At 40.1% G+C, this 25,619-nt stretch overlaps 1 protein-coding gene across 5 annotated transcripts in view; it reads left to right on the top strand.

The window, feature by feature from the left end:
- Window positions 1–25,619, top strand: part of ABLIM3 (actin binding LIM protein family member 3) — a 144,985-nt gene that overhangs the window by 47,874 nt on the left and 71,492 nt on the right. For all 5 annotated transcript variants that reach the window (XM_060008574.1, XM_060008578.1, XM_060008575.1 and 2 more), the window contains exon 4: window positions 24,542–24,725. In XM_060008574.1, the coding sequence (XP_059864557.1) occupies window positions 24,542–24,725 (184 nt within the window). The remainder of the gene's footprint in view (window positions 1–24,541; window positions 24,726–25,619) is intronic.

Genomic DNA, 25,619 nt, shown 5'->3' with positions numbered 1-25,619 from the left:
TATATATATATATATATATATATATATATATATATATATATATATATATATGGGTCTTGTTTTTGTATCCATTCAGCCAGTCTGTGTCTTTTGGTTGGGGCATTTAATCCATTTTCATTCAAGGTTATTATTGATATGTATTTTCTTAATTGTTTTGGGTTTGTTTTTGTGGGTCTTTTTCTTCTCTTGGGTTTCCTGCCTAAAGAAGTTTCTTTAGCATTTGTTGTAGAGCTGGTTTGGTGGTGCTCAATTCTCTTAGCTTTTGCTTGTCTGAAAAGCTTTTGATTTCTCCGTCAAATCTGAATGAGGTCCTTGCTGGGTAGAGTAATCTTGATTGTAGGTTTTTCTCTTTCATCACTTTAAGTATATCCTGCCATTCCCTTCTGGCTTCTAGATCTTTGATAAACATTTCTTGTATTTTCTCTATCCATGCCTCCATTCTATTTCTGAGATTCTGGATCATATTTATTATCATTACTGTGAATTCTTTTTCAGGTACATTGCCTATTTCCTCTTCATTTATTTGGTCTTATAGGTTTTTACCTTGCTCCTTCATCTGTGACGTATTTTTTTGCTGTCTCATTTTTTTTTTTTTTTTTGAGTGGGATTGTATTCCTGTCTTACTGGTTGTTTGGCCTGAGGCTTCCAACACTGGAGTTTGTAGGCTGTTTGCTAGAGCTGGGTCTTGGTGCTGAGATGAGGACCTCCATGAGACCTCACTCTGATGAATATTCCCTGGGGTCTGAGGTTGTCTGTTAGTCCAGTGGTTTGGACTTGGAGCTCCCACTGCAGGAGCTTCGGCCTAACCCCTGGCAAGTGAACCAAGATCCAGCAAGCCGTGTGGGGTGGCAAAAAAAAAAAAAAGGACAATAACAAAGTAAAAAATAAAATTAGACTAGGAAACTAACAGGTATGTTAGAAAGAATATAAAAATAAAAATACAGATGAATCAATAACCAGAAGGTACAACAGTATGACAGTAGTAAAAAAGAGGAGGAAGGAAAAGAAAAAGAAAAAGAAAATGGGGGAAAAGGCCTTGGCTGTGGAGGGTGGGACCTAAGCAAGGGTAGGGTTTGGGCAGTGGGTGGGGCCTATACTTAGGACCCACAGGGCTGGAAAAGGCCCTGGGGGGTGTGGGGGTGTGGGGCTTAGGCTCAACGGAACAGAAGGGGCCCAGGCGTGCCTTGTGCCTCTGGTCTCAGAGGGCGGGGGACCCCACCTGGGAGCCCAGCAGGCTTCCTGGACCTGAGTGGGCAGGGCAAATGCCCTCTGCTCCTCTCCCGCCCCTCCAGTCCTGGAAGGCCCCTCCTGCCTGCCTCTCCTGTTCTCCCGTGGCCTCTGTCCTATGCTCCCAGTACCAACATGGCCCAGAGGGGGCTTCTGAGGGCGATGGACCAGGCCCAAGAGCTGGGCAGACTTCCCCTGCCCAATGGGCAGGGGAAACGCTGGGCGTGTTCCCCCCTTATCTGAGCTCCTGTGGGTCACTCCAGGCGTGGGAACCCCTCCCCTATCTCAGCCACCCCTCAGGGGCACTGGTCCTGTCTGGCCTCCACTTCTTCTCTCCTCTCAGTCCCCCCACGTCCTACCGGTTTGCTTGGGAATTCCTCCCATCTCCTTGGGTATCGAGTTCCCCCACCAGCATCCGGCAGTCACCCTAATTGTAAGGAGATGCGAGATCCCCATCTTCCCACACCGTTATCTTGACTCTGCCCCCATTACAGAATACTGACTGAAGTTTCCTATGCTTTACAGTGGGTCCTTGTTGGTTTTCTATTTTAAATACAGTGGTGTGTATATGTGCCAATCACAAACTCCCAATTTATCACTCCCTCCCAACCTTTCCCCTTTGGTAACCATAAGTTTGTTTTCTAAGGCTGTGAGTCTGTTTCTGTTTTGTAAATAATTTCATTTGTATCATTTTTTTTTAAAGATTTCACATGTAAGCTATGTCATGTGATATTTGTCTTTCTCTGTCCATCTATGTTGCTGCAAATGGCATTATTTCATGCTTTTTTAATGGCAGGGTAATATTCGATTATATATATGTACCACATCTTCTTTATCCATTTGTCTATTGATGGACATTTAGGTTGCTTCATCTTGCCTATTGTAAACAGCACTGCAGTGAACAATGGGGTGCATGTATCCTTTTGAACCATGGGTTTCTCCAAATATATGCCCGGAAGTGGGATTGCTGGATAATTTGGTAGCTTTATTGTTAGTTTTTTAAGGAACCTCCATACTGTTCTCCATAGTGGTTGTACCAATTTACATTCCCACCAACAGTGTACAAGGGTTTCCTTTTCTCCACGCCCTCTCCAGCATTTAGTGTTTGTAGATTTATTTATTTAATTTTTTTGTGGTACGCGGGCCTCTCACTGTTGTGGCCTCTCCCAATGCGGAGCACAGGCTCCAGACACGCAGGCTCAATGGCCATGGCTCATGGGCCTAGCCGCTCCGCGGCATGTGGGATCTTCCCGGACCGGGGCACGAACCCGTGTCCCCTGCATTGGCAGGTGGACTCTCAACCACTGCGCCACCAGGGAAGCCCTGTTTGTAGACTTTTTGATGATGGCCATTCTGACTGGTGTGAGGTGACACCTCATTACAGTTTTGATTTGCATTTCTCTAATAATTAGCAATGTTGAGCATCTTTTCATGTTGACCATCTGTATGTCTTCTTTGGAGAAATTTCTGTTTAGGTCTTCTGCCCATTTTTTGACTGGATTGTTTTTTTGATATTGAACTGCATAAAACGTTTGTATTTTGGAGATTAATCCCTTGTCGGTCACATTGTTTGTAAATATTTTGTCTCATTCTGTGGGTTATCTTTGCATTTTGGAGATTAATCCCTTGTTGGTCACATTGTTTGCAAATATTTTGTCTCATCCTGTGGGTTATCTTTGCATTTTGTTTATTGTTTCCTTTGCTGTGCAAAAGCTTTTGAGTTTAATTAGGTCCCATTTGTTTATATTTGTTTCTATTTCATTACTCTAGGAGATGGATCAAAAAAGATATTGCTGTGATGTGTCAAAGATTTCTGCCTATGTTTTCCTCTAAGAGTTTTATAGTATCTGGTCTCACATTTAGGTCTTTAATCCATTTTAAGTTTAGTTTGTGTATGGTATTAAAGAATGTTCTAATTTAATTCTTTTTTTAAAGCTTTTTTTTGTATTTATTTGGCTGCGTTGGGTCTTAGTTGCAGCATGGGGGACCTTCATTGCAGCATGCAGTATCTTTTAGTTATGGCATGCAGGATCTTTCAGTTGCACCATGTGGAATCTTTAGTTGTGGCATGCGAACACTTAGTTGTGGCACGTGGGATCTAGTTTCCTGACCAAGGGTTGAACCTGGGCCCGCTGCATTGGGAGTGCAGAGTCTTACCCACTGGACCATGAAGGAAGTCCCTAATTTCATTCTTATACATGTAGCTGTCCGGTTTTTCCAGCACCACTTATTGAAGAGACTGTCTTTTCCGCATTGTATATTTTGCTTCCTTTGCCATAGATTAATTGACCATAAGTGCATGGGTTTATTTCTGGGCTTTCCATCCTGTTCCATTGTTTTTGTTTTTGTGCCAGTACCATACTGTTTTGATGACTTTAGCTTTGCAGTATAGTCTGAAGTCAGGGAGCCTGATTCCTCAAGTTCCTTTTTTCTTTCTCAGGATTGCTTAGACTATTCTGGGTCTTTTGTGTTTCCACACACATTTTTAAAGTTTTTGCTCTAGTTCTGTGAAAAATGCCATTGGTAATTTGATAGGGATTGCATTGAATCTGTAGATTGCCTTGGGTAGTATAATCATTTTGACAGTATTGATTCTTTCAATCGAAGAACATGGTATATCTTTCTGTCTGTTTGTGTCATCTTCAATTTCTTCCATCAGCATCTTACAGTTTTCAGAGTACAGATCTTTTGCCTCCTAAGGTAGGTCTATTCCTGGGTATTTTATTCTCTTTGATGCTATGGTAAATGCGAGTGCTTCCTTAATTTCTCTTTCTGATCTTTCATTGTTAGTGTATAGAAATGCAAGAGATTTCTGTGTATTAATTTTGTATCCCACAACTTTACCAAATTCATTGGTGAGCTCTAGTAGTTTTCTGGTAGCGTCTTTAGGGTTTTCTAGGTATAGTATCGTGTCATCTGCAAACAGTGACAGTTTTACTTCTTCTTTTCCAATTTGGATTCCTTTTATTTCTTTTTCTTCTCTGATTGCCATGGTTAGGACTTCCAAAACTATGTTGAATAAAAGTGGTGAGAGTGGACATCCTTGCCTTGTTCCTGATTTTACAGGGAATGCTTTCAGCTTTTCACCATTGAGAATGATGTTAGCTATGGGTTTGTCACATATGGCCTTTATTATGTTGAGGAAAGTTCCCTCTATGCCCACTTTCTGGTGGGTTTTATCATAAATTGGTGTTGAATTTTGTCATAAGCTTTTTCTGCATCTGTTGAGATGATCGTATGGTTTTTATCCTTCCATTTCTTAATGTGGTTTATCACACTGATTGATTTGCGAATATTGAAGAATCCTTGCTTCCCTGAAATAAATTCCAGTTGATCTAGGTGTATGATCCTTTTTAATGGTGTATGATACTTTTAATGTATTGTTGATTCAGTTTGCTAGTGTTTCGTTGAGGATTTTTGCATCTATGTTCATCCGTGATATTGGCCTGTAATTTTCTTTTTTTGTGATATCTTTCTCTGGTTTTGCTATCAGGGTGGGAATGTTCCTTCCTCTGCAAATTTTTGGAAGAGTTTCAGAAGGATTGGTGTTAACTCTTCTCTAAATGTTTGATGGAATGCACCTGTGAAGTCATCTGGTCCTGGGCTTTTGTTTGTTGGAAGTTTTTTAATCACTGTTTCAGTTTCAGTACTTGTGATTGGGCTGTTCATATTTTCTGTTTCTTCCTGGTTCAGTCTTGGAAGGTTTTACCTTTCTAAGAATTTGTTCATTTCTTCTAGGTTGTCCATTTTATTGGAATATGGTTGTTTCTAGTAGTCTCTTACAATCCTTTGTATTTCTGTGATATCAGTTGTAATGTCTCCCTTTTCATTTGTAACTTTGTGAATTTGAGCCCTCTCCCTTTTTTCTTGATGAGTCTGGCTAAAGGTTTATCAATTTAGTTTATCTTTTCAAAGAAACAACTTTTAGCTTCATTGATCTTTGACTTTGTTTTCTTCATCTCTATTTCATTTATTTCTGCTCTGATCTTTATGACTTCTTTCCTTCTGCTAACTTTGGGTTTTGTTTGTTCTTCTTTCCCTAGTTACTTTAGGTGTGAGGTTAGGTTGTTTCTTTGAGATTTTTCTTATTTCCTTAGGTACGATTGTATTGCTATAGACTTCCCTCTTAGAACTGCTTTTGCTGCATCCTGTAGGTTTTGGACCATTGTGTTTTTGTTTTCATTTGTTCCTAGGTATTTTGTGATTTCCTCTTTGATTTCTTCAGTGATCCATTGAGTATTTAGTAACATATTGTTTAGCCTCCATGTGTTTGTGTTTTTTACAGGATTTTTTCCTGTAATTGATTTCTAGTCTCATTGTGTTGTAGTCAGAAAAGATGCTTAATATGATTTCAGTTTTCTTAAATTTACTGAGGCTTGATTTGTGGCCCAGGATATGATCTATCCTGGAGAATGTTCCATGTGCACTTGAGAAGAAAATGTATTCTGTTGCTTTTGGATGGAATGTTCTATAAATATCAATTAAGTCCATCTGATCTAATTTGTCATTTAAGGCCTGTGTTTCCTTATTGATCTTCTGTCTGGATGATCTGTCCATTGATGTAACTGGATTGTTAAATTCTCCCACTATCATTGTGTTACTGTGGATTTCTCCTTTTACGGCTGCTAGCATTTGCCTTATATATTGAGGTGCTCCTATATTGGATACATATATATTTACAATTGTTATATCTTCTTCTTGGATTGATCCCTTGATCATTATGTAGTGTCCTTCTTTGTCTCTTTTAACAGCCTATTTTAAAGTCTATGTTGTCTGATATGAGTATTGCTACTTCAGCTTTCTTTTGATTTCTATTTGCATGGCATACCTTTTTCCATCCCCTCACTTTCAGTCTGTATGTGTCCCTAAATCTGAGGTGGGTCTCCTGTAGACGGCATACAAACGGATCTTGTTTTTGTATCCATTCAGCCAGTCTATGTCTCTTGGTTGGAACATTTAATCCATTTACATTTAAGGTAATTATCAATATCTATGTTCTTATTGCCATTTTGTTAATTGTTTTGGATTTGTTTTTGCAGGTCTTTTTTCTCCCCTTCCTCATTTGTTATCTTCTCTTATGATTTGATGACTAATTTTAGTGCTGTGTTTGGATTCCTTTTCCTTTTTCTGTGTGTATCTACTGTAGATTTTCAGTTTGTAGTTACCATGAGGTTTTGATATAGCAGTCTATACATATACAAGATTGTTTTCAGTTAATGGTCTTTTAATTTCAAATGCATTTCCAATATCCTGCATTTGTACTCTCCTCACAATTGCCGGTTTTGATATCATATTTGCGTAGATTATTTCCTACCTTTACTATATGTTTGCCTTTACCAGTGAGCTTTTCCATTCATAATTTTCTTATTTCTATGTGTGGCCTTTTCTTTTCCATGTAGAGAAGTTCCTTTAGCATTTGTTGTAAAGCTGGTTTGGTGGTGCTGAATTCTTTTAGCTTTTGCTTGTCTGTAAAGCTTTTGATTTCTCTGTTGAAGCTGAACAAGAGCCTTGCTGGGTAGAGTATTCTTGGTTATAGGTTTTTCCCTTTCATCATTTTAAGTATATCATGCCACTCCCTCTGACCTGCAGAGTTTCTGCTGAAAAATCAGCTGATAACCTTATGGATATTCCCTTGTATGTTATTTGTTGCTTTTCCCTTGTGGCTTTTAATATTTTCTTTCTGTCTTTATTTTTTGTCAATTTGATACTATGTGTCTTGGTGTGTTCCTCCTTGGATTATCCTGCCTGGGAGTCTCTGCATTTCCTGGACTTGGGTGACTGTTTCCTTTCCCATACTAGGGAAGTTTTTGGCTGTTATCTCTTCAAATATTTTCTCAGGTCCTTTCTCTCTCTCTCTCTCCTCCTCCTTCTGGGACCCTTATAATGCAAATGTTGGTGTGTTTAATGTTGTCCCAGAGGTCTCTTAGACTGTCCTCATTTCTTTTCATTCTTTTTTCTTTGTTCTGTTCCATGGCAGTGATTTCCACCATGCTGTCTTTCAGTTCACTTATTCATTCTTCTGCCTCATTTATTCTGCTATTGATTCCTTCTAGTGTATTTTTCATTTCAATTATTGAATTGTTCATCTCTGTTTGTTCTTTAGATCTTCTAGCTCTTTGTTAAACATTTTTTGTATCTTCTCAGTCTGTGCTTCCATTCTTTTTCCAAGATCTTGGATCATCTTTACCATCATTACTCTGAATTCTTTTTCGGGTATATTGCCTATCTCCACTTCATTTAGTTGTTCTTCTGTGATTTCATCTTGTTCCTTCATCTGGGACATATTTCTGTGCCATCTCATTTTGTCTAGCTTTCTGTGATTGTGGTTTCTGTTCCACAGGCTGCAGGGTTATAATTCTTGCTTCTGCTATCTTCCCCCTGGTGGATAAGACTGGTCCAAGAGGCTTGTGCAGGCTTCCTGGTGGGAGGGACTGGTGCCTGCCCACTGGTGGGTGGAGCTGTCTCTTGTCCCTCTGGTTGGCAGGGCTGTGTTAAGACATGTGATTAGTGGGAAGCTGTGGGCTCAGGAGGACTTTAGGCAGCCTGTCTGCTGATGGGTGGGGCTGTTTTCCAGCCCTGTTTGTTGTTTAGCCTGAGGTGTCCCAGCACTGGAGCCTAAAGGCTGTTGGGTGGTCTTGGTGAGAAAATGGTGGCGTCTAGGAGGGCTCACGCCAATGAGTACTCCCCAGAACTACTGCCACCAGTGTCTCTGTCCCTGAAGTGAGCCACAGCCAACCCCCTGCCTCCACAGGAGACCCTCCAATACTGGCAAGTAGTTTTGGCCCAGGATCCTATGAGGTCACTGCTTTTTCCCCTGGGTTCTGGTGTGCATGAGCCCTTGTGTGCACCCTCCAAGAGTGGAGTTTTCTGTTTCCCCCAGTCTTGTGGAATTCCTGTGATCAAACTCCACTGGTCTTCAAAGCCAGATGCTCTGAGGGCTCCTCCTCCCGATGCTAGGCCCCCAGGCTGGGGAGCCTGATGTGGGGCTCAGAACTTTCTCTCCTGTGGGAGAACCTCTTTGATATAATTATATTCCAGGTTGTGGGTCACCCACCCAGCAGGTATGGAATTTGATTTTATTGCAATTTCACCCCTCCTACCATCTCAAAGTGGCTCCTTCTTTGTCTTTGGATGTACAATATCTTTTTTGGTAGGTTCCAGTGTTTTTGTTGTTGTTATTGTTGATAGTTGTTCAGCAGTTAGTTATGATTTTGTTTTTTGTGAGAGAAGGTGAGTTCATATCCTTCTACTCCACCATCTTGGCAAAACTTAATGTGGTTTGTATTTTATACTGAGGATTGGCATACCCCTTTAGTGCAAGTTGACCTGCAAGAGTATCTTGGTGGGAGACCATTTTTACATCCCCAGAAATTGAAACAGGGCAAAGAGTAATGAGAATAAAATTGTTATAAGGAGATTTGAGCCATGACTCTACAGTTATAGTCTTAAGAGGTTGTATTTGTTATGTTTTGCTTTAAGCCAATATTTAATAGTTTAAAACAATGTTTTATTTAGTTCATGATTCTCTGGGTTGGCTGGGCACTTCTTCCAATCTGACCTGGCTCTGCTTATCTCTCCTCACCTCATCATGATGTTATGGTGGGTCAGCTGGCAGTGGTTGGCAGGCAGTTGACCTGAGTGCCTCCATTTGGTTTCTCATCCTCCAGCATACTGGCTTGGACTCATTTCCATGGTGGTCTCAGAGTTCCAAATTCAACAAGAGAGCAGACTTCAGTAAACAAGATCTTTTCAAGCCTCAGCTTGTGTTATACTTGTTAATGTTCCATTGGCCAAAACAAGTCAAATGGCCAACCCAGATTCAAGATCATGGAGAAATAAACCTTGCCTTTTGTGTGAGAACCTGCAGAATCAGTTTTCAATGGTGTGAATACAGAGAAGGGAAGAATTTGGCCATTTTGACAGTCTACCATAGGGAGATCATAGAAATTCTTTTAATGGAGATTTTGAAAACAAAAGAGACTATTATTTTTCTGGATATTTTCAATGTCAACTTGCTTAGAGTGTATTTTTGTTTCCAGCAGTGGCCAGTATAGGGATTAGGGACACAAATTCCTAATATAGGGACACAAATCCTTGAATCTAGGAAACATAATGAATCCCAGTAGAAAAATATAAAACAAATCTACCTACACACATCATGGTGAAACTGCAGATCACCAAAACAACCAAAAAAACCCATCTTAAAAGTAGCCAGAGATAAGAGACAGATCATCTGCATATGAGTGGTAAATAAGCTGACAGCTGAAGTTTTAGTCACAACAAGGAAATCTGAAAACAGTGGAATAATACCTTTATGTACTGAAAGAAGTAACTGTAAATTTAGAATTATGTATTCAGCAAAACTATCTTTCAAGAACAAAGGCAAACCCACAGCTTAAATCATACTTAAATAGCCTTCTCATTTGAAAAATCTAAAATTTCTATGAATTTCTTTTACAACCCTTTTAAAGTGAACTGCTGTACTGACATGAAATGAAGGAATCTGTAGAGGTAAAAAATAAAAATAAAAGCAGATATCCAGGTGTGACTGCCAATGCCAGATTTAATCTTCATGGTTTCTGCTAAACCTTGAAGACCTTGAGCTTTTACCTTGATAGCTATATGGATCATGGAGAACAGGAGTCAAAGCCTAGAGCCTAATCAAAGTAGGATTCTAACAGTAGACCTCTGAGTAAAGTTGAGGTTTCCCCCTACAAAAACTTCCTCTCAGTGTATAGATGGATGAGAAGTAAAGTGGAGAAGGAAACAGCACTGAAACTTGCCTGTACCAACTTGGGCACTGGGTAGAAGAGAATAAAACTTGTATCAAAATGTCTACCCAGGGCTTCCCTGGTGGTGCAGTGGTTGAGAGTCCGCCTGCTGATGCAGGGGACACGATTTCGTGCCCTGGTCCGGGAGGATCCCACATGCCGCAGAACGGCTGGGCCCGTGAGCCATGGCTGCTAAGCCTGCACGTCTGGAGCCTGTACTCCGCAACGGGATAGGCCACAACCGTGAGAGGCCCGCGTACCGCAAAAAAACAAACAAACAAAAAAAGTCTACCCATAATCCACCCTGTATATGGATTCACATTCTATTTTCATGCTATATATTTGGCATTAAAAAAAAAAGTGAAACAATTTAAAAGAAAGTGGTCCCACACTTGGCAAATGCCAGAAGGAAAGGACAATCCTCTTTAGAGGAACACAGCTTTATTCCTGACCTCAAAGAATTACTACAGATAAAATTATTAGCAAAACGAATAACTCACAGTGAAAAATGTACAAATCATAGTGGGGGAGAGCCAGCAGAAACGATGGAAAGTAGACAGGGAACCTCAAAGACTTTATAGACTGGAATTTTCTGACATTATGTAATAACTACATTTAATATGTTTAAACAAGTAAGACAAACCAGAATAAAATGAGCAAAACCCCACACATTTTAACAAATAACACAGCATATGTGAAAAAGAAACAACATAAACATTTTTTAAGTTATTTTTTTATTTTATATTGGAGTATAGTTGATTTACAATATTGTGTTAGTTTCAGGTGCACAGTAAAGTGATTCAGTTATACATATACATATATCCATTCTTTTTCAGATTCTTTTGCCATATAGGTTATTGCAGAATGTTGAGTAGAGGTCCCTGTGCTATACAGTAGGTCCTTGTTGGTTATCTATTTTATATATAGTAGTGTGTGTATGTTAATCCCAAGCTCCTAATTTCCCCCCCCCAAGTTTCCCCTTTGATAACCATAAATTTGTTTTTGAATTCTGTGAGTCTGTTTCTATTTTATAAATAAGTTCATTTGTATCTTTTTTTTTTTTACCTTTTAGAGTGTGTACAGCTTTCTTGGTTTTCTCTGTATTCTGTTACCTTGTGAGATGGAAAGGGAGAAAGTGAATGAACACCACATCTATGTAGGATTTGACCACCCCATGAAGCAGGTAGCTCAGTGCACAGGTTGTTTGATATGAACCTGACCATAAAGAAAGGCGATAGAGAAATAACAAAGTTCTTTGTTATTTTGAAACAGTGTACCTTTTAGAGATAAAAATGTATAATAATTGAAATTAAAAACTCAGCGTATGGATTAAATAGCACATCAGACGTTGCTGAAGAGATAATTAATAAACTGTAAGATTTAGCAGAGAGGTATATACATATAGCTCAGAAATATAAGAAAGTGATAAAAATAAAAGAGAACTTTATACATGGAGAATATAGTGAGAAGGTTTGACATATATCTAATCAGAGTTCTAGAGATGTATAATAGAGAACATGAGTAAGAAGACAATATTTGAAGAGATAACATCTGTGAATTATGTAGAACTGTTGAGAGACACAAATCCTTGAATCTAGGAAACATAATGAATCCCAGTAGAAAAATATAAAACAAATCTACCTACACACATCATGGTGAAACTGCAGATCACCAAAAACAACCAAAAAAACCCGTCTTAAAAGTAGCCAGAGATAAGAGACAGATCATCTGCATATGAGTGGTAAATAAGCTGACAGCTGAAGTTTTAGTCACAACAAGGAAATCGGAAAACAGTGGAATAATACCTTTATGTACTGAAAGAAGTAACTGTAAATTTAGAATTATGTATTCAGCAAAACTATCTTTCAAGAACAAAGGCAAACCCACAGCTTAAATCATACTTAATGCTGCAAGACTGCTTCCCTTGTGAGATCAAAAATAAGAAAAGAATGTCTGCTCTTACTGCTTCTATTTAACATTATACTGCAGGTTCATTCTAGGTCAGTTAGGCAAGAAAATGAAATAGAAGTCACCCAGATTGAAAAAGAAGTAAGACTGTCTCTATTTGCACATGACATGATCTTGTATATAACAAATCTTAAGGAATGTGTTAAAAAAGACTATTAGAACTAGCAAATAAGTTCATCAGATTTCAAGGTACAAGATCAATATACCAAAATCAATTGTTTTTCTATACACTTGCAATGAACAATCTGAAAATAAAATTGAGAAAACAGTTCCATTTACAATAGCATCAAAAATAAAATGCATATGAATTCAACAAGAGATTTTCGGCCCTGAACCAAGACGGCGGAGTAGAAGGACGTGCTGTCACTCCCTCTTGCGAGAACACCAGAATCACAACTAGCTGCTGGACAATCATTGACAGGAGGACACTGGAACTCACCAAAAAAGATAACCCCACATCCAAAGACAAAGAGGCAGCCACAGTGAGACGGTAGGGGGGGGCGCAATCACAGTAAAATCAAATCCCGTAACTGCTGGGTGGGTGACTCACAGACTGGAGAACACTTATACCACAGAAGTCCACCCACTGGAGTGAAGGTTCTGAGCCCCACGTCAGCCTTCCCAACCTGGGGGTCCAGCAATGGGAGGAGGAATTCCTAGAGAATCAGACTTTGAAGGCTAGTGGGATTTGATTGCAGGACTTCGACAGGACTGGGGGAAACAGAGACTCCACTCTTGGAGGGCACACACAAAGTAGTGTGCATATTGGGACCCAGGGGAAGGAGCAGTGACCCCAGGGGATACTGAACCAGACCTACCTGCTAGTGTTGGAGGGTCTCCTGCAGAGGCAGGGGGTGGCTGTGTCTCACCATGGGGACAAGGACACTGGCAGCAGAAGTTCCGGGAAGTACTCCTTGGTGTGAGCCCTCCCAGAGTCTGCCATTAGCCCCACCAAAGAGCCCAGGTAGGCTCCAGTGTTGGGTTCCCCTGGGCCAAACAACCAACAGGGAGGGAACCCAGACCCACCCATGAGCAGTCAAGTGGATTAAACTTTTACTGAGCTCTGCCAACCAAGGCAACAGTCAGCTCTACCCACCACCAGTCCCTCCCATCAGGAAACTTGCACAAGCCTCTTAGATAGCCACGTCGACCAGAGGGCACACAGCAGAAGCAAGAGGAACTACAATCCTGCAGCCTGTGGAATAAAAACCACATTCACAGAAAGATAGACAAGATGAAAAGGCAGAGGGCTATGTACCAGATGAAGGAACAAGATAAAACCCCAGAAAAACAACTAAATGAAGTGGAGATAGGCAACCTTCCAGAAAAAGAATTCAGAATAACGATAGTGAAGATGATCCAGGACCTCAGAAAAAGAATGGAGGCAAAGATCGAGAAGATGCAAGAAATGTTTTACAAAGACTTAGAAGAATTAAAGAACAAACAAACAGAGATGCACAATACAATAACTGAAATGAAAACTACACTAGAAGGAATCAATAGCAGAATAACTGAGGCAGAAGAACAGATAAGTGACCTGGGTGGAATTCACTGCTGTGGAGCAGAATAAAGAAAAAAGAATAAAAAGAAATGTAGACAGCCTAAGAGACCTCTGGGACAACATTAAATGCAACAACATTTGCATTACAGGGGTCCTAGAAGGAGAAGAGAGAGAGAAAGGACCCAAGAAAATATTTGAAGAGATTATAGTCGAAAACTTCCCTAGCATGGGAAAGGAAATAGCCACCCAAGTCCAGGAAGCGCAGAGTCCCATACAGGATAAACCCAAGGAGAAACACGCCAAGATACATAGTAATCGAATTGGCAAAAATTAAAGACAAAGAAAAAATATTGAAAGCAGCAAGGGAAAAATGACAAATAACATACAAGGGAACTCCCATAAGGTTAACAGCTTATTTCTCAGCAGAAACTCTACAAGCCAGGAGAGAGTGGCATGATATACTTAAAGGGATTAAAGGGAAGAACCTACAACCAAGATCACTCTACCTGGCAAGGATCTCATTCAGATTCAATAGAGAAATCAAAAGCTTTTCAGACAAACAAAAGCTAAGAGAATTCAGCACCACCAAACCAGCTCTACAACAAATGCTAAAGGAACTTCTCTAAGTGGGAAACACAAGAGAAGAAAAGGACCAACAAAAACAAACCCAAAACAATTAAGAAAATGGTCATAGGAACATACATATTGATAATTACCTTAAACGTGAATGGATTAAATGCTCCAACCAAAAGACACAGGCTTGCTGAATGGGTACAAAAGCAAGACCCATCTATATGCTGTCTACAAGACACCCACTTCAGACCTAGGGACACATACAGACTGAAAGTGAGGGGATGGAAAAAGATATTCCATGTCAGTGGAAATCAAAAGAAAGCTGGAGTAGCTGTACTCATGTCAGATAAAATAGACTTTCAAATAAAGAATGTTACAAGAGACAAGGAAGGACACTACATAATGATCAAGGGATCAATCCAAGAAGAAGATATAACAATTATAAATATATACGCACCCAACATAGGAGCACCTCAGTACATAAGGCAACTGCTAACAGCTATGAAAGAGGAAATCGACAGTAACACAATAATCGTGGGGGACCTTAACACCTCATGTCAAAGGACAGATTATCCAAAATGAAAATAAGGAAACAGAAGCTTTAAATGACAGAATAGACCAGATAGATTTAATTGATATTTTTAGGACATTCTATCCAAAAACAGCAAATTACACTTTCTTCTCAAGTGTGCACGGAACATTCTCCAGGATAGATCACATTTTGGGTCACAAATCAAGCCTCAGTAAATTTAAGAAAATTGAAATCATGTCAAGTATCTTTTCTGACCACAATGCTATGAGATTAGAAATGAATTACAGGAAAAAAAACGTAAAAAACACAAACACATGGAGGCTGAACAATACCTTACTAAATAACCAAGAGATCACTGAAGAAATCAAATAGGATATCAAAAAATACCTAGAGACAAATGACAATGAGAACACGACAATCCAAAACCTATGGGATGCAGCAAAAGCAGTTCTAAGAGGGAAGTTTATAGCTATACAAGCCTACCTCAAGAAACAAGAAAAATCTCAAATAAACAATCTAACCTTACACCTAAAGGAACTAGAGAAAGAAGAACAAACAAAACCCAAAGTTAGCAGAAGGAAAGAAGTCATAAAGGTCCGAGCAGAAATAAATGAAATAGAAACAAAGAAATCAGTAGCAAAGATCAAAAAAACTAAAAGCTGGTTCTTTGAGAAGATAAAATTGATAAACCCTTAGCCATATTAATCAAGAAAAAGAGGGAGAGGACTCAAATCACTAAAATTAGAAATGAAAAAGGAGAAGTTACAACAGACACCGCAGAAATACAAAGCATCCTAAGAGACTACTACAAGCAACTCTATGCCAATAAAATGGACAACATGGAAGGAATGGACAAATTCTTAGAAAGGTATAACCTTCCAAGACTGAACCAGGAAGAAATAGGAAATATGAACAGACCAATCACAAGTAATGAAATTGAAACTGTGATGAAAAATCTTCCAACAAATACAAGTCCAGGACCAGGTGGCTTCACAGGTGAATTCTATCAAACATTTAGAGAAGAGCTAACACCCATCCTTCTCAAACTCTTCCAAAAAATTGCAGAGGAAGGAACACTCCCAAACTCATTCTATGAGGCCACCATCACCCTGATACCAAAACCAGACAAAGATACTACAAAAAAAAGAAAATTACAGACCAATATCACTGATAAATATAGATGTAGATATCCTCAACAAAATACTAGCAAACAGAATCCAACAACACATTAAAAGGATCATACACCATGATCAAGTGGGATTTATCCCAAGGATGCAAGGATTCTTCAGTATACGCAAATCAATGTGATACACCATATTAACAAACGGAAGAATAAAAACCATATGATCATCTCAATAGATGCAGAAAAAGCTTTCGACAAAATTCAACACCCATTCATGATAAAAAAAAGTGGGCATAGAGGAAACCTACCTCAATATAATAAAGGCAATATACGACAGACCCACAGTAAACGTCATTCTCAATGGTGAAAAACTGAAAGCATTTCCTCTAAGATCAGGAACAAGACAAGGATGTCCACTCTCACCTCTATTATTCAACATCGTTTTGGAAGCCCTAGCCATAGCAACCAGAGAAGAAAAAGAAATAAAAGGAAAACAAATTGGAAAAGAAGAAGTAAAGCTGTCACTGTTTGCAGAGGATGTGATACTATACATAGAGAATCCTAAAACTGCCACCAGAAAACTACTAGAGCTAATCAATGAATTTGGTAAAGTTGCAGGATACAAAATTAATGCACAGAAATCTCTTGCATTCCTATACACTAATGATGAAAAATCTGAAAGAGAAATTAAGGAAACACTCCCATTTACCATTGCAACAAAAAGAATAAAATACCTAGGAATAAAGCTACCGAGGGAGACAAAAGACCTGTATGCAGAAAACTATAAGACACTGATGAAAGAAATTAAGGATGGTACCAACAGATGGAGAGATATACCATGTTCTTGGATTGGAAGAACCAATATTGTGAAAATGACTATACTACCCAAAGCAACCTACAGATTCAATGCAATCCCTATGAAATTACCAACGGCGTTTCTTAAGGAACTAGAACACAAAATCTTTAAATTTGTATGGAGACACAAAAGATCCCAAATAGCCAAAGCAGTCTTGAGGGAAAAAAATGGAGCTGGAGGAATCAGACTCCCTGACTTCAGAGTATACTGTCAAGCTACAGTAATCAAGACAATATGGTACTGGCACAAAAACAGAAACATAGATCCATGGAACAAGATAGAAAGCCCAGAGATAAACCCACGCACCTATGGTCAACTAATCTATGACAAAGGAGACAAGGATATATAATGGAGAAAAGACAGTCTGTTCATTAAGTGGTGCTGGGAAAACTGGACAGCTACATGTAAAAGAATAAAATTAGAACACTCCCTAACACCATACACAGAAATAAACTCAAAATGGATTAGAGACCTAAATTTAAGAATGGATACTATAAAACTCTTAGAGGAAAACATAGGAAGAGCACTCTTTGACGTAAATCACAGCAAGATCATTTTTGATCCACCTCCTAGAGTAATGGAAATAAAAACAGAAATAAACAAATTGGACCTAATGAAACTTAAAAGCTTATGCACAGCAAAAGTATTTATTGGAAAGGAAACCATAAACAAGACATAAGGACAAACCATAAACAAAGGAAAGGAAACCATAAACAAGACAAAAAGACAACCCTCAGAATGGGAGAAAATATTTTGCAAATGAATCAACGGACAAAGGATTAATCTCCAAAATATATAAACACCTCATGCAGCTCAATATTAAAAAAACAAACAGCCCAATCAAAAAATGGGCAGAAGACCTAAATAGACATTTCTCCAAAGAAGACATACAGATGGCCAAGAAGCACGTGAAAAGCTGCTCAACATCACAGATTATTAGAGAAATGCAAATCAAAACTACAATGAGGTACCACCTCACACCAGTTAGAATGGGCGTCATCAGAAAATCTACAAACAACAAATGCTGGAGAGGGTGTGGAGAAAAGGGAACCCTCTTGCCCTGTTGGTTAGAATATAAATTGATACAGCCACTATGGAGAACAGTATGGAGGTTCCTTAAAAAACTAAAAATTACCATATGATCCAGCAATCCCACTACTGGGCATATACCCAGAGAAAACCATAATTCAAAAGACACATGCACCACAATGTTCATTGCAGCACTATTTACAATAGCCAGGTCATGGAAGCAACCTAAACGCCCATCGACAGACAAATGGATAAAGAAGATGTGGTACATATGTACAATGGAATATTACTCAGCCACAAAAAGGAACGAAATTGGGTCATTTGTTGAGACATGGATGAATCTAGAGACTGTCATACAGAGTGAAGTAAGTCAGAAAGAGAAAAATATCGTATATTAATGCATATATATGGAACCTAGAAAAATGGTACAGATGAACTGGTTTGCAGGGCAGAATTTGAGACACAGATGTAGAGAAGAAATGTATGGACACCAAGGGGGGAAAGCGGCAGGAGGGTGGGGGTGGGGGTGAGATGAATTCAGCGATTGGGATTGACAGAGCTACAATAAACAAAACAATGTGGTACAAGGATAGACATATAGATCAATAGAGTCAAAATGAGAGTGCAAAAATAAACCCTTATATTTACGGTCAGTTGAATGTCACTGAGGCAGCCAAAATAATTCAATAGGGAAAGAACAGTCTTCAACAAATGATGCTGGGAAAACTGAACATATATATGTGAAAAAAAATTTGCATTCTTCTTCACACCATACAAAAAAATTAACTCAAAATAAGTCAAAAACCTAAACATAAGAGCTAAAACTAAAATTTTTAAGAGAAAATATAGGAGTAAATCTTTGTGACCTTAAGTTAGGCAAAGCCTTCTTGGACATGACACCCAAAGCACAAACAACTAAGGAAAAATAGATAAATTGAACATCATCAAAATTAAAAACTTCTTTGCTTCAAAACATACCATGAAGAATGTGAAAGGCAACACACAGAATGGGAGATAAAATTTGTAAATCCTATATCTGGTAAAGGGCTTGTATCTAGACTATATAAAGAATACTTACAACTTAATAATAAAAAAGACAAATAACCCAATTTCAAAATGGGCAAAGGATATGAATAGACATTTCTATGAAGAAGTTATATAAATGTCCAATAAGCACATGAAGAAATGCTCAACATCATTAGCCATCAATGAAATGCAAATAAAACCACAATGAGATAAACTTCACACCCACTCAGTTGGCTATAATCAAAAAAGACAGATAATACAAGTGTTGGCAAGAATGTGGAAGAATTGGAACCCTCATACCATGCTGGTGGGAATGTAAAATGTGTAGGTGCTTTGGAAAACAATCTTGCAGTTCCTCTAGGGGTAAACGTAGAGTTACCATATAACCCCAACAATTCCGAATTCCACTGCTAGACTTACACTCAAGTAACGTATGTTCACACAAAGACTTGTACACAAATGTTCATAGCAATATTATTCATAAAGTCAAAAGTTTGAAACAATTCAAATATCCATCAGCCAGTGAATGGATAAGTACAGTGTGGTATATCCATACAGTGGAATATTATTCAGCGGTAGAAAAGGGATACTGATACATGCTCCATGTGGATAAACCTTGAAAACACAAATGGTCCATAAGCAGGTAATAACATTCTCAATTTCATTAATAATCAGGGAAATTAAATTTAAAATCACAATAGTCTTAGAGGAAAACATAGGCAGAACACTCTATGACATAAATCACAGCAAGATTCTTTCTGACCCACCTCCTAGAGTAATGGAAATAAAAACAAGAGTAAACAAATGGGACCTAATGAAACTTAAAAGCTTTTGCGCAGCAAAGGAAACCATAAAGAAGACCAAAAGACAACCCTCAGAATGGGAGAAAATATTTGCAAATGAAGCAACTGACAAAGGATTGATCTCCAAAATTTATAAGCAGCTCATGCAGCTTAATAACAAAAAAACAAACAACCCAATCCAAAAATGGGCAGAAGACCTAAATAGACATTTCTCCAAAGAAGATATACAGAGTGCCAACAAACACATGAAAGAATGCTCAACATCACTAATCATGAGAGAAATGCAAATCAAAACTACAATGAGATATCATCTCACACCAGTCAGAATGGCTATCATCAAAAAATCTAGAAACAATAAATGCTGGAGAGGGTGTGGAGAAAAGGGAACCCTCTTACACTGTTGGTGGGAATGTAAATTGATACAGCCACTGTGGAGAACAGTATGGAGGTTCCTTAAAAAGCTACAAATAGAACTACCATATGACCCAGCAATCCCACTACTGGGCATATACCCTGAGAAAACCATAATTCAAAAAGAGTCATGTACCAAAATGTTCATTGCAGCTCTATTTACAATAGCCCAGAGATGGAAACAACCTAAGTGTCCATCATCGGATGAATGGATAAAGAAGATGTGGCACATATATACAATGGAATATTACTCAGCCATAAAAAGAGACGAAATTGAGCTATTTGTAATGAGGTGGATAGACCTAGAGTCTGTCATACAGAGTGAAGTAAGTCAGAAAGAGAGAGACAAATACCGTATGCTAACACATATATATGGAATTTAAAAAAAAAAAATGTCATGAAAAACCTAGGGGTGAAACAGGAATAAAGACACAGACTTACTAGAGAATGGACTTGAGGCTATGGGGAGGGGGAAGTGTAAACGGTGACAAAGCGATAAAGAGGCATGGACATATATACACTACCAAACGTAAGGTAGATAGCTAGTGGGAAGCAGCCGCATAGCACAGGGAGATCAGCTCGGTGCTTTGTGACCGCCTGGAGGGGTGGGATAGGGAGGGTGGGAGGGAGGGAGACGCAAGCGGGAAGAGATATGGGAATATATGTATATATATAACTGATTCATTTTGTTGTGAAGCTGAAACTAACATACCATTGTAAAGCAATTATACTCCAATAAAGATGTTAAAAAAAAAAAAAAACAACTTAAAAAAAAAATCACAATAGAACATCCTTTCACCTGTACCATGTTAACTAAATATAAGAAGTTAGGTGTTACCTGGTATCTGTGATAATATAGCTCAGTGAGAACTGCTGGTGGGAATGTAAATGGGAAAAACTTACTGGAAAACAGTGAGACATCACCTCACAAATACAAGAATGTTCAAGGCAGCATTTCCATAAAGGAAAAAAAAAAAACCACAAGCAGCTTGGATGTCCTTCAGCAGTGGAATAGATCAATTGTGATATAGTCAGACAACGAAATACAGCACAGCAGTGAAAATGAGTGACCCACAACTACATGCATCAACATGGATGAATCTCAAAAACATAATACTGAGAGAATGAAGCAGTAAATTACACAGAAGAGTAGATGCAGTATGATTCCATCCATATAAAGTTCAAAAACAGGCAAAACTAAACAATATATTGTTTGTAGATACCTCAAAGGTAGTAAAACTGTAAAGAAAAGCAAGAGAATGATAAACACAATTTGGGGCATGGTGTGGGAAGCAGGGCGCTCTTAGGTAGATGGGAACAGGCTTCCGAGCTGCTGGTGATGTTCTGTTTCATAAACTCGGTAGTGAGTAGCTGGGAGCATGTTTTATTCTTCTTTACACTGTACATATATATTTACTACATCTTCTGTATGTATAATATATTTCACAATTTAAATGTTTAAAATAATGAGATCACCCTCGGGGGCCCTTCCAACACTTTGATTTTGAAATTCCATAAAACTGTCTCATTTGAAAAGTTGAAAATCAACAGAATTATATGACAGAATCCTAGACTCTCAGATCTGGATGTGTCCTCAGTTACCACATAGCCCCCTCATTTTACAAATGAGGTAACTGAGCTCCAGAGGGGTGAGGTCACTTTTTCAAAGTCACACAGCACCTGAGTGCTAGAATGGGAATATGGAGGAAGGTCCAGTGACCCTCAAAACAGTACATTTTCCACTGAAACACAGTAGGGCTGTGTGCACGTCCTGTTCTAGGCCTTGTGTTTACAGTGAGCATTCTGTGTTTTCTGAAAGCAGTTCTGAGTTCCCATATTCTGTCCCATTGTCAGGCTATATAATCTTTCTTTTAATTAATAGACTATATTTTTCTGATTCACAGAATAATGACTGCCCTGGATGTATTAATTCCACATCACTTCCATACTACAGACCCTCTCCATGGCCTTTCCTGTTATTTGAATGCAGAGCTCTGCTGAGCCTCAAATATATCTGTCGTGCTGGTCCAGCTTTCCTTCCACCCCGTGTTCCCCACTGTATTTCCAGGAACCCCTGGGATTCTTATCAACCTTTACATCCTTTCTACCTTCCTCCTTCAGCTCCTTGGGGGAAATGAAGGAACTGATTGTTCCAAGTTTTCGTATGGCCTCCTGGTTTTCTCCACTGGGAGAGGTAGCTCTGGAAGTGGAGTTGGCAGGGGACACAAAGGAGAGAAAAGAAGGGAAAAAACAGGAGCTGTTTCCAATGAGGTTGTAGGCCATGCCTGACTAATTCCACAGCCATGAAGTCAATTGATCTGCCACCTGCACACCCCAGCACAGCCTGTTCTCTGGCCTCGCCTGCCTTCCAGACCAGGCATTGTTTGCTGTGATGAGATTTCATGAAGCCTGATGAAAGTTGGACCCTTCCCCACCTACCACCACCACCAGCACCACTTCTACTCATAAGCCCTGCCTCTCTGCAGGGGTGGTCCCCAGCGGCTGCCAGCTCTACCTCACGTGGAATTTAAAATGTTTAGGCTTATAGTCAGCCCTACCTTCTCCTAGACTCACAGGATGTCAGTGTCAGAAGAAAATCTCAGGTCATTTCTTGTCCAGTTTCTGCTCTTTACACAGAAGTGAACAGAGGCCCCAGACAACAGAGGACCAAGTTCAGTGTCACCCAGAGAGTTAGATAGCCCAGCTATCTAACTGGGCCCAGTTAGATAGCCCAGGTGCCCAGGACTCCCAGAGCAGGGTCTCTCATGGTCCTAGACCGTTTCCCCTGGTGCTGTGACATTTGGAGCCGCCCTCCTCCCTCACCTTGGCCCTTGGAGCCTACCTCTGGCCTGCAGAGTGAACAAACACTTGCAAAATACTTCTGACATTCACCTAGAAGTCCCTCCTACTTTTAACCTGGCTGCTTTTGCAAAACAACTTTCCCTATTAAAGATAAGAGAGTATTTACTGGGGTGATGTCACCCAGTTCAGGCCAGGTCCTCGCACTTACAGGCTTGGAAAACATCTTGTTGGTTTCCCCACCGTGGATCACACCTGGTAAAGTTGAGTCATGCTAACCACATCTTTTGGGAAACCGACGTATAAAACCCGAGTGCCTGTTTATTAACATAAACAAGAGCTGTAACTCTCCGTTGTACTAGTTCATGTTGCCCTGATCAGCTGGTTGTCTCACAAAGGCAACCTATGTAGAAAGTCAAACTGTCAGACTCAGAACAAGGGGAGCTGGTCTCGGGATTTTTTTTTTTTTTTTGGTCTCGGGATTTGAATGAGCTCTCAAGTGGCCTTCCTTTGATTGCTGACCAGCCCCTTCCTGGCTGACCCATCCTTGCTTTAGCTGGATCAATAAACTCAGCCGTTCTGGTGGCCCTGAGAGTCATTCAATCTCTTGGAAGAAACTTAGCCTTTTCCTGCTCTTCCCATTATGTGTTCGTTTCATAACTTAACTCTCAGAGGGAAATCTCATTTCCCATGTTTCTAAGCCTTTTGGGGGAGGGGAGTCCCACATGATTCAGTTGTTCAGACACCTATAATTATATCCACCTGCTTTTCTATTATCTGCCCTATATTACTTCATATTGTCCACAAGGATATCCCAAAAGACTTTATAAAGTACCTTATGAAATCATGTTGCCTCTCTGTTAGAAGTCATCAGTGCAATTGATCATTTCTGCAGCTGGGTAATGGGGAATCATTATAATCTTCTCTCTACTGTTGTATATGTCCGAGATTTTTCAAAATAATTTAAGATTTTAAAAACTAGGGGAGAAACCATCCGTGGCTTCCTAGTTTCCCACAAAACCTAAACGTTTTAAACTGGACTTGGCCCCTCTTCCTCCAACTGGCCTGGCAATATTTTCCTGTAATATTGCCTTCCACTCTCTAAAAACACCACCCTTACCCTAGCCCCATCTCCACACAAATATCGCCTGTAGTTTCCTGCCTTTGTGCTTTAGCTCATTCCATTCCTTCCCTTCAACTTAGACGCTACCTCCTCCAGAAAGCCTTCATTGATTCCTCCCACTCACAGCACTTGCTACCTACACCAGCCCACAGCCTGTCCCCACTGATGTATGTTCTATGTGGCCTTCCCTCTGCATCCATTGTTAGCTCTTTGGATTTCAAGGATTGTGTTTTATCATTCCTGCCTGGGAACAGATCTACCTTTTATGGCTATGGTGAAGCTGGATTATAATCTTCAAATCATACATCCCATTGCCATCATAACTCGTCTTCACCTAAGACAGACTCATGCACGTAGGAAATGCCCAGGGCATTTTTAACTGAATGATTCTTTCATCAAACTCATGATACCACCAGCTGCGTCGCGTTGCGTGAGCTACATGGCTTTAAACTTTTCCTCCATGTTTTGAGAGGATTGTATAACATGGGTGGCCTCAGCATGCATCAGGATCAGCTGGGGAGTGTGCTAAAATGCAGATGCCTGGGCTCCAACCCGAGGGAGTCTGATTTAGGTCCAGGCAGCTGCATCTCAAGAAGCCCGCCAGGTGATTCTGAGGCAAGTGGTCTTCGGGCCATCCTTTAAGGAGCACTGGCCCTAAAGGCCCCTGACGTCCCATGCATCACCATTCTCTGGCCACTTACGACTGAGTCAGACAGCAGCCTTGTCCCCAGCGAGAACCTCATGCTTGCAGACCCCCCCTGAACTCACTTGCCTTTGTTTCCCGCCTTGTTTCCCCAAGTGTGTGGCTGTGGCCTGGCTCAGTCAGGCTTCTTCTTCAAGAACCAGGAGTACATCTGCACCCAGGACTACCAGCAACTCTACGGCACCCGCTGTGACAGCTGCCGGGACTTCATCACGGGCGAGGTCATCTCTGCGCTGGGCCGCACCTACCACCCCAAGTGCTTCGTGTGCAGCTTGTGCAGGTGAGCAGCAGGCCAGCGGGGACGGGGACCCTCTGCCTGGGATCCTGCGGAAGGGAAGAAATGGCCTTTCCCAGGCAGATCCGGGGCTTACTCGGCTTTTTGCTGGACACGTGCATCCTCTAATCTCAGGGGTGGAAGGACCTGACAGGCTAGTGGTTTTCAAACATTTAGCGGCTGAATCCTGTTTGTCAAACGTGATCTAGTATAAAACACTAGTTTGTCCGAGATGAAGGCAGCGTAAGGATCTGAGCCCCAACACTCAGCCTCCCACTTCCCATCAAAAGGCCCTGAAGGAACCACTGAGGGCCCTGGCCTCTCAAAACTCAGTTTGGAATCCATGAATCTGGCTCAGGCTTTCACACCCTCAGCCACATGCGGTACTGGAATATCTGTTTATAGCCTTCCTCCACGACCCTGGCAGGTGACCCCACCTCTGTAAGCCTCCGCTTCATTGGTGAGTCGACATCAAAGCCAGTCCAACTTCATTGGGTTTCCATGAAGATAAATGAGATGGTACATGCAGAGAGACCTTATCTCAATGACTGGTACCAAATTGTGTCCACTTTTATTCTCTTCATTATCATATGATCATTATCTAGCCTCTCAAGACCTCTGATAGGTGATGGAAAGCTCACCCCTTCCCTCCTCCCCACCCTCAGCGTCCCTGTCACTTGTTAACTTATCAAATGTACATTAAGGGCCCAGTGTATGCTAAGCACCATATTAAGGAGATGAAAAAAATAAAGAAAACCTCAACCCTGCCCACAGATATGTTAACATTTAATGGACTGCTCTGATTAAGTCATAAGTAAAGCACGATTGGAGTATATGTATGCATTTTTTAATTGGGAAAGTCATTTATAGATTAAGTATTCTCCTTGTAAAATAACCACC

Source organism: Delphinus delphis, chromosome 3, assembly GCF_949987515.2.
Source record: "Delphinus delphis chromosome 3, mDelDel1.2, whole genome shotgun sequence".
NCBI lineage: Eukaryota > Metazoa > Chordata > Mammalia > Artiodactyla > Delphinidae > Delphinus > Delphinus delphis.
This window is presented reverse-complemented; position numbering and strand designations above follow the sequence as displayed.